This window comes from Bombina bombina, chromosome 2, assembly GCF_027579735.1.
Source record: "Bombina bombina isolate aBomBom1 chromosome 2, aBomBom1.pri, whole genome shotgun sequence".
Lineage (NCBI taxonomy): Eukaryota > Metazoa > Chordata > Amphibia > Anura > Bombinatoridae > Bombina > Bombina bombina.
The window spans coordinates 38,891,540-38,901,794 of record NC_069500.1 but is presented as its reverse complement, the minus strand read 5'-3'; the positions used below and the strand labels follow the sequence as shown (position 1 = coordinate 38,901,794).

The 10,255-nt window shown below is 40.4% G+C and overlaps 1 protein-coding gene across 1 annotated transcript in view; it reads right to left on the bottom strand.

The window, feature by feature from the left end:
- Window positions 1–227: 227 nt before the first annotated feature.
- DCAF12 (DDB1 and CUL4 associated factor 12) overlaps window positions 228–10,255 on the bottom strand; it is a 63,282-nt gene continuing 53,254 nt past the window's right edge. The window contains exon 9 of the mRNA XM_053701040.1: window positions 228–1,444. Coding sequence (XP_053557015.1) covers window positions 1,286–1,444 — 159 coding nt within the window. The 3' untranslated portion in view covers window positions 228–1,285. The remainder of the gene's footprint in view (window positions 1,445–10,255) is intronic.

Sequence of the window (10,255 nt, the reverse complement as noted above, 5' to 3'; positions counted from 1 at the left end):
AGATAGTTTAAGGCAAAGACTACCCATACATGGAGAATAAAATGAATATTTGCTGTCCCTTTAAATTACATGAAAATGGGACCTAAATGTTGGAAAGTTATTTTACTACATATATTTAAAGCATTTTATATTGCAATCTCACAGTATTTACTGCCCCTTTATAGTTTCTTCTGATTCAGATATCACAATAAACATTTAAAACAAATGAGAGATTAACACCAACAATATTATATTCTGATAGTTTCCAGTCTTTAGATTTATTGATTTTTTTTCCTTTCTTAAATGTACAATGTCATTAGAATCCTTTACATTTAAAAAAAGAGTGATAAAACAAGGCCAAGCAAGCTGGACCTAATGAATAATGAGCTTTTTATATCAATAATGTTAATGAAAGTCTTCACTCCAAGTAATTTAAACAGGTTATTTACGGGACACAAAAAAGTACCCTTCACACACACACACACACACACACGCACACATATACATACATACAGTAATACGTCCCCAGACTTTCACAGAAAATCTGGAAATGTCCCTTAAATACTAAATGTATCTCATGTTGCTAACAAGAGTTGTTTGATTGCTTTAGTGTAAAGCTGCAATCCCACTCAAAGTATCCTGATTTTCTAAAAGAGCATTTATGCATCACATCTTTGCTTGCACTTGGAATGCTCAACAATGATTTATTTACGACGACCAAAAAAAAAAAAGTACTTCCAAAGTGGCCGTTACCTGCACGTGTACATACAAATTTCTAAAAAAAATGTTTGAAAGGATTTCTGTGCACATCAGATGATGCATTCAAACCAGGTAGAGTTTTAAAACAGATCTGGAATCATTGTGTGTGAGCGTTGATATATATTTCTCTCTCAGTGAAGCAGGTTGATTTAGCAATAAAAAAAAAAAATGTAATTGCATCTTTCAAGGCAACGGAGATATTTAGATGTTTAAGAAAAAATAAATTCATCTTCTGCTGTTTTAAATGGAGAATGGTTAAAAAAAAAAAAAAAAAAAAAAAAAAAAAAAAGGTTTCGAGGGATAAAATAAACTTTAAAAAAGCAGTTGTGTAAAAGCTTGTTAATTATTTTTAAGAAACAGCTGGCAAAAAAAAACAACAAAAAAAACAAAACACTGATATAGTGCCTTTAAGTGAATAAAATGAAAAAAATATTATACATCCGAGGGAAAAAAGGAGCCGATCCGTTTTTCCAATGGCTGTACAAGGGGATTGAACCCGTTCATTAGCAGAAAGTATTTTACGATTCTCACAATGCTCGTCTAGAATTTATCTCCAGAGGCCGGCGTAATTTCCATGTAGTCCTGAAGGCAGCGGACCACCTGCTACAAAGAGTTTTGTTCCAGAGGAATCATAACAATGGGTGTAAACGGCATTTGGGCAGAAATCAATATCAGAGAAGTAGTTCCTCCAGGTTTCGTCATGTTTCTGATAGGAGAGAGAAAAAAGCATAAGTAAGTTTGATTTCAGGTGCTTGAAGAATTTCTTAGAATTTCTCCGACATTACATACATTACGTATAAATGCAGGACTACAATAGCACAGCAGAGACCTTAGCAAGGTGTTAAAGAGCGATCAGGTATATTGCATAATCTGAATGGCAAAATGTATATTTCAACCTAATAAGTAGATATATAAAAGGTACCACTCCAGCTGGCCCATTGCAGATGTGTACATCTTTAAAATAACTTTTTTTTCCTGCCATTTTACAAAAAAGAAAAAAAACTTTTTTTATAGTAAAACCATCTGAACTATCATTACAAAAATAAATAAGCATTTTTATGCCACAAACATTAACCAGACGTATTCACACCAGGGCCGAGGCGCACTAGATAGGGAGCAAGGGGAAAACCCCTACATATGTGATCAGTGTGCGTTACATACGTATACATAAGCAGTGAAAGCACTGCAAGTGTTTTCATTTGTATTTTAAGAGCTTTAGCTGCAAAATACGTAAGATGTTTATTGCAACATTTACCTACATTTCATATTTTATTTAAAAAGGAAACTTTTTGTTTTTGACTACACTGTCCCTTTAAGTCATATTGCGTTCCTAATATAGTTTGTCTTACTTAGTACAGCATGTAATACAAAAGTTTCTGATGTGTGAAACACATGGCAGTATATTACTGTACAAATTCAAAATAGAACACAGCCCTATACACTTCCCACGGAGAAGGCTTACCAAGCCCACAATAATATAAAGAAATCCAAGGCTCCAGCGAATCAAAAGTGGACTTCATTCAAAGTGTGGGGGATCCAACAAAAAATAGCAACGGTTTGGGTTCACAACTAACCCTTTTTCATGAATAAGGATGACAAAGGGTTAGTTTTGAACCCGAACCGTTGCTATTTTTTGTTGGATCCCCCACACTTTGAATAAAGTCCACTTTTGATTTGCTAGAGCCTTGGATTTCTTAGTATATTACTGAACACAGAAACACAGACAAACATTTAGGATAGCTAAAGCATCTGTACAAATGAAAATTGTGAGGGTTTGACTAAGCAATCTCGCTAGAACAACACAACCACTGAGTATTCAGGTTAAGGAATACATACAGGTGTGGCTGTGTCGTCATAGTTTCAGTTATGAAGCAGCAATGGGAGGTTTGGTGTCTGGTTTCCTGTTTTTCCACACTTGATTTTACTTTAATTATTGTCAAGGTAACTATCGGAGTCTCCTGTGTTACAAAGAAATACTAAACCCAATTTTTTTCTTTCATGATTCAGATAGAGCATGTGACTGTAAAAATAACTTTCCAATTTACTTCTATTATCTCATTTTTTGTTGTTGTTGAAAAGGATACCTAGGTAGACTCAGGAGCTGCTGATTGGTGGATGCACATATATGCCTTATGTTATTGACTCATCAAGTAAATTCAGCTAGCTCCCAGTAGTGCATTACCGTTTCTTCAACAAAGGATACCAAGAGAATGAAACAAATTACATAAAATAAGTAAATTGTAAAGTTGTTTTAAAAAAGTAAATAAATAATCAGTAATATTTAAATTACCCATTGTGTGACATATAGTAAACTACATGTGATCATTTTATAAAATTTGGCATAATCTCCGATTCTTAGACCATGGCTTTTTTTCCAAATAAAAGGCCACCTAGAATCCAGTTTAGTGCTTGTTTACATTCTCTCACTACCAGTCACTAACTGCATGTTACAGTATGTGGGAAGCACACAAACCAGAGGCCCTACCGCCCGTGCTCTGACAAAATGCTGAAGGACATTTGGCCGACAGCATTCTGTCCGACGGACATTTGGCCGACAGACAGAATGCCAAAAGCATTTTCCGAGTTCGGCTAAGGGCAGATACGCTTCAGAGTGCTCTGTTCTAATCATAGTCTCGAGCGCCGCAACCGCCTCTGGGAACCTAACCATGGGTCCCAGCCTGCACGTCTTGTAATTCTCTGTTTGGGAATTATCTATCTCGTGGCCAGACTGTTCTCTAACAGCCAAATGTCTGGCCACGCATACATGATTTAGAATGCGCTCCAGTTATGCTACTTTAATACTTTATAAAGCTGATGGGTCACACATGCACTTTTTATTATATATATTTGTTGCGGGTAAAGTAAGAAACTGGGTAATCCTAGCATTACCCAAGCGGTTGTGGGTAAAGCCCGATGTAAAATGATAAATCTTCTCAGAGTGCATCGAGTCACCGCATCAAATGTATATACGATGAACTATAATTCACGCATCTTAACTATCTTTTTTGCCTTCGCTTGGCTCAAGGCAGATGAAGCCCCCTTGTAAACCTCATTCCCCAAGGTTCACCTGGGGTGGATGCCAGAGGATCCGGGGGGCACCTTCCTTGAACCTCCCCCAGAGGCAAAAAAAATAGTGTAGAGATAGGGGAATTACATTACATCGGGCTTTACCCACAGCCGCTTGGGTATTGTCAGGTTAGCCAGCATAAAAACATAATTTATGCTTACCTGATAAATTCCTTTCTTCTGTAGTGTGATCAGTCCACGGGTCATCATTACTTCTGGGATATTAACTGCTCCCCTACAGGAAGTGCAAGAGGATTCACCCAGCAGAGCTGCATATAGCTCCTCCCCTCTACGTCACTCCCAGTCATTCGACCAAGGACCAACGAGAAAGGAAAAGCCAAGGGTGAAGTGGTGACTGGAGTATAAATTAAAAAATATTTACCTGCCTTAAAAACAGGGCGGGCCGTGGACTGATCACACTACAGAAGAAAGGAATTTATCAGGTAAGCATAAATTATGTTTTCTTCTGTTAAGTGTGATCAGTCCACGGGTCATCATTACTTCTGGGATACCAATACCAAAGCAAAAGTACACGGATGACGGGAGGGATAGGCAGACTCTTTATACAGAAGGAACCACTGCCTGAAGAACCTTTCTCCCAAAAATAGCCTCCGATGAAGCAAAGGTGTCAAATTTGTAAAATTTGGAAAAAGTATGAAGCGAAGACCAAGTTGCAGCCTTGCAAATCTGTTCAACAGAGGCCTCATTCTTGAAGGCCCAAGTGGAAGCCACAGCTCTAGTAGAATGAGCTGTAATTCTTTCAGGGGGCTGCTGTCCAGCAGTCTCATAAGCTAAACGAATTATGCTACGAAGCCAAAAAGAAAGAGAGGTAGCGGAAGCTTTTTGACCTCTCCTCTGCCCAGAGTAAATGACAAACAGAGAAGACGTTTGTCGGAATTCCTTAGTTGCCTGCAAGTAAAATTTTAGAGCCCGGACTACATCCAGGTTGTGCAGTAGACGTTCCTTCTTTGAAGAAGGATTTGGGCATAAAGAAGGAACAACAATCTCTTGATTGATATTCCTGTTAGTAACTACCTTAGGTAAGAACCCAGGTTTAGTACGCAGGACTACCTTATCCGAATGAAAAATCAAATAAGGAGAATCACAATGTAAGGCTGATAATTCAGAGACTCTTCGAGCCGAGGAAATAGCCATTAAAAATAGAACTTTCCAAGATAACAACTTTATATCAATGGAATGAAGGGGTTCAAACGGAACGCCCTGTAAAACATTAAGAACAAGGTTTAAACTCCATGGTGGAGCAACAGTTTTAAACACAGGCTTAATCCTGGCCAAAGCCTGACAAAAAGCCTGGACGTCAGGAACTTCTGACAGACGTTTGTGTAACAGAATGGACAGAGCTGAGATCTGTCCCTTTAATGAACTAGCAGATAAACCCTTTTCTAAACCTTCTTGTAGAAAAGACAATATCCTAGGAATCCTAACCTTACTCCAAGAGTAACCTTTGGATTCACACCAATGTAGGTATTTACGCCATATCTTATGGTAAATCTTTCTGGTAACAGGTTTCCTAGTCTGTATTAAGGTACTAATAACTGACTCAGAAAACCCACGTCTTGATAAAATTAAGCGTTCAATTTCCAAGCAGTCAGCTTCAGAGAAGTTAGATTTTGATGTTTGAAGGGACCCTGTATCAGAAGGTCCTGTTTCAGAGGTAGAGACCAAGGCGGACAGGATGACATGTCCACCAGGTCTGCATACCAAGTCCTGCGTGGCCACGCAGGTTCTATTAGAATCACTGATGCTCTCTCTTGTTTGATTCTGGCTATCAATCGAGGAAGCAACGGGAAGGGTGGAAACACGTAAGCCATCCTGAAGTCCCAAGGTGCTGTCAGAGCATCTATCAGGACTGCTCCTGGATCCCTGGATCTGGACCCGTAACGAGGAAGCTTGGCGTTCTGTCGAGGCGCCATGAGATCTATCTCTGGTTTGCCCCAACGTCGAAGTATTTGGGCAAAGACCTCCGGATGAAGTTCCCACTCCCCCGGATGAAAAGTCTGACGACTTAAGAAATCCGCCTCCCAGTTCTCCACTCCCGGGATGTGGATTGCTGACAGGTGGCAAGAGTGAGACTCTGCCCAGCGAATTATCTTTGATACTTCCATCATAGCTAGGGAGCTTCTTGTCCCTCCCTGATGGTTGATGTAAGCTACAGTCGTGATGTTGTCCGACTGAAACCTGATGAACCCCCGAGTTGTCAACTGGGGCCAAACCAGGAGGGCATTGAGAACTGCTCTCAATTCCAGAATGTTTATTGGCAGGAGACTCTCCTCCTGACTCCATAGTCCCTGAGCCTTCAGGGAATTCCAGACGGCACCCCAACCTAGAAGGCTGGCGTCTGTTGTTACAATTGTCCAGTCTGGTCTGCTGAATGGCATCCCCCTGGACAGGTGTGGCCGAGAAAGCCACCATAGAAGAGAATTTCTGGTCTCTTGATCCAGATTCAGAGAAGGGGATAAGTCTGAGTAATCCCCATTCCACTGACCTAGCATGCACAGTTGCAGTGGTCTGAGGTGTAAGCGTGCAAAGGGTACTATGTCCATTGCCGCTACCATTAAGCCGATTACCTCCATACATTGAGCCACTGACGGGTGTTGAATGGAATGAAGAGTGCGGCAAGCACTTTGAAGTCTTGATAGCCTGTCCTCTGTCAGGTAAATCTTCATTTCTACAGAATCTATAAGAGTCCCCAGGAAGGGAACTCTTGTGAGTGGAACGAGTGAACTTTTCTTTTCGTTCACCTTCCATCCATGTGACCTTAGAAATGCCAGCACTAACTCTGTATGAGATTTGGCAGTTTGAAAGCTTGAAGCTTGTATCAGAATGTCGTCTAGGTATGGAGCTACCGAGATTCCCCGCGGTCTTAGTACCGCCAGAAGAGCACCCAGAACCTTTGTGAAGATTCTTGGCGCTGTAGCCAATCCGAATGGAAGAGCCACAAACTGGTAATGCCTGTCTAGGAAGGCAAACCTTAGGTACCGGTAATGATCTTTGTGAATCGGTATGTGCAGGTAAGCATCTTTTAAATCTACAGTGGTCATGTACTGACCCTCTTGGATCATAGGTAAAATTGTCCGAATAGTCTCCATCTTGAACGATGGAACTCTTAGGAATTTGTTTAGGATCTTTAAGTCCAGGATTGGTCTGAAAGTTCCCTCTTTTTTGGGAACCACAAACAGATTTGAGTAAAACCCCTGTCCCTGTTCCGATCGTGGAACTGGATGGATTACTCCCATTAACAAGAGCTCTTGTACGCAGCGTAGAAAAGCCTCTTTCTTTGTCTGGATTGTTGACAATCTTGACAGATGAAATCTCTCTCTTGGAGGAGAGTATTTGAAGTCCAGAAGGTATCCCTGAGATATTATCTCTAGCGCCCAGGGATCCTGAACATCTCTTGCCCAAACCTGGGCGAAGAGAGAAAGTCTGCCCCCCACTAGATCCGATCCCGGATCGGGGGCCCTCAATTCATGCTGTTTTGGGGGCAGCAGCAGGTTTCCTAGTCTGCTTGCCCTTGTTCCAGGACTGGTTAGGTTTCCAGCCTTGTCTGTAGCGAGCAACAGCTCCTTCCTGTTTTGGTGCAGAGGAAGTTGATGCTGCTCCTGCTTCGAAATTACGAAAGGAACGAAAACTAGACTGTCTAGTCTTGGCTTTGGCTTTGTCCTGAGGCAGGGCATGGCCTTTACCTCCTGTAATGTCAGCGATAATCTCTTTCAACCCGGGCCCGAATAAGGTCTGCCCTTTGAAAGGTATATTAAGCAATTTAGACTTAGAAGTAACATCAGCTGACCAGGATTTTAGCCACAGCGCCCTGCGTGCCTGAATGGCGAATCCTGAATTCTTCGCCGTAAGTTTAGTAAGATGTACTACGGCCTCCGAAATGAATGAATTAGCTAGTTTAAGGACTCTAAGCCTGTCCGTAATGTCGTCCAGAGTAGCTGAACCAATGTTCTCTTCCAGAGACTCAATCCAGAATGCCGCCGCAGCCGTGATCGGCGCAATGCATGCAAGGGGTTGCAATATAAAACCTTGTTGAACAAACATTTTCTTAAGGTAACCCTCTAACTTTTTATCCATTGGATCTGAAAAAGCACAGCTATCCTCCACCGGGATAGTGGTACGCTTAGCTAAAGTAGAAACTGCTCCCTCCACCTTAGGGACCGTTTGCCATAAGTCCCTTGTGGTGGCGTCTATTGGAAACATTTTTCTAAATATCGGAGGGGGTGAGAACGGCACACCGGGTCTATCCCACTCCTTAGTAACAATTTCAGTAAGTCTCTTAGGTATAGGAAAAACCTCAGTACTTTAGCAAAATATTTATCCAACCTACACATTTTCTCTGGTATTGCAACTGTGTTACAATCATTCAGAGCCGCTAACACCTCCCCTAGTAATACACGGAGGTTTTCCAGTTTAAATTTAAAATTTGAAATATCTGAATCCAGTCTGTTTGGATCAGAACCGTCACCCACAGAATGAAGTTCTCCGTCCTCATGTTCTGCCACCTGTGACGCAGTGTCTGACATGGCCCTAATATTATCAGCGCACTCTGTTCTCACCCCAGAGTGATCACGCTTACCTTTTAGTTCTGGTAATTTAGCCAAAACTTCAGTCATAACAGTAGCCATATCCTGTAATGTGATTTGTAATGGCCGCCCAGCTGTACTCGGCGCTACAATATCACGCACCTCCCTCTGAGCGGGAGATGTAGGTACTGACACGTGAGGCGAGTTAGTCGGCATAACTCTCCCCTCGTTGTTTGGTGAAATTTGTTCAATTTGTACAGATTGATTTTTATTTAAAGTAGCATCAATACAGTTAGTACATAAATTTCTATTGGGCTCCACTTTGGCATTGCAACAAATGACACAGGTATCATCTTCTGAATCAGACATGTTTAACACACTAGCAAATAAACTTGCAACTTGGAAATACAATTCAAATAGAATAATATTAAAACGTACTGTGCCTTTAAGAAGCACAGAAGATCTATGACAGTTAAAAATTAATAAATTGAAACAGTTATAGCCTCAATCCTTGTAAACAACACAACTTTAGCAAAGGTTTAATCCCATTAGCAAAGATAACAATTTCTGAAAGCAGGAAACAAATTACAGAATAAAAGTTTTTATTTCAGTCAAACTATAATTCTCACAGCTCTGCTGAGAGAAATTACCTCCCTCAAAATAAGTTTTGAAGACCCCTGAGCTCTGTAGAGATGAACCAGATCATGCAGGGAATACAATGAGTTGCTGACTGAAATATTTGATGCATAGTAAAAGCGCCCCTCCCCCACACACACAGCAGTGAGGGAGAACAGAAACTGACAGAAAAAACAGATTTAAGCAACTGCCAAGTGGAAAAATGGTGCCCAAACATTTATTCACTCAGTACCTCAGCAAATGAAAACGATTTTACATTCCAGCAAACAGCTTTATGTCTTTCTTACAGTGTAATTCTAGTGAAGTACCATTCTCCCAGAATACTGAAGTGTAAAGTATACATACATGACATTATATCGGTATGGCAGGATTTTCTCATCAATTCCATTGTCAGAAAATAAAAACTGCTACATACCTCTATGCAGATTCATCTGCCCGCTGTCCCCTGATCTGAAGTTTACCTCACTCCTCAGATGGCCGAGAACAGCAATATGATCTTAACTACTCCGGCTAAAATCATAGCAAAACTCTGGTAGATTCTTCCTCAAACTCTGCCAGAGAGGTAATAACACACTCCGGTGCTATTTTAAAATAACAAACTTTTGATTGAAGATATAAAACTAAGTATAATCACCATAGTCCTCTCACACGACCTATCTAGTTGCTGGGTGCAAGAGAATGACTGGGAGTGACGTAGAGGGGAGGAGCTATATGCAGCTCTGCTGGGTGAATCCTCTTGCACTTCCTGTAGGGGAGCAGTTAATATCCCAGAAGTAATGATGACCCGTGGACTGATCACACTTAACAGAAGAAATGTTACTCGCCACTGTTCACACCTATCCCCTGCCCACACCACAAACATGACCCCACCCCCTCTTTTATATGTTTAGCCATTGTGAAACACCTTATTGTTTAGTAATTTTTATTATTTGTTAAAACATAAACTAAGTTTTTTTATTACAATTATTAAAAATATACACACACATTATCTTTCACTACTCGCCACTGGCTAATGGAAATTTTGATATATATATATTTTTTATTATTATATTGTCACATGCACTTATTTGCGGTAATGGGTCTAGCTGTGCTAATGCATTTTAGCTTGGTAATATTAAGATTTTGCATTGAAAAGAAAGCAGGCAAATAATATTCTTTTTACTTAAAGGGCCACTAAAAGCAAAATTAAAGTTTCACGATTCAGATAAAGTATGCAATTGAAAATTTTTTTCCTATATACTTCCATTATAAAATGGTGCACATTCTTTTTG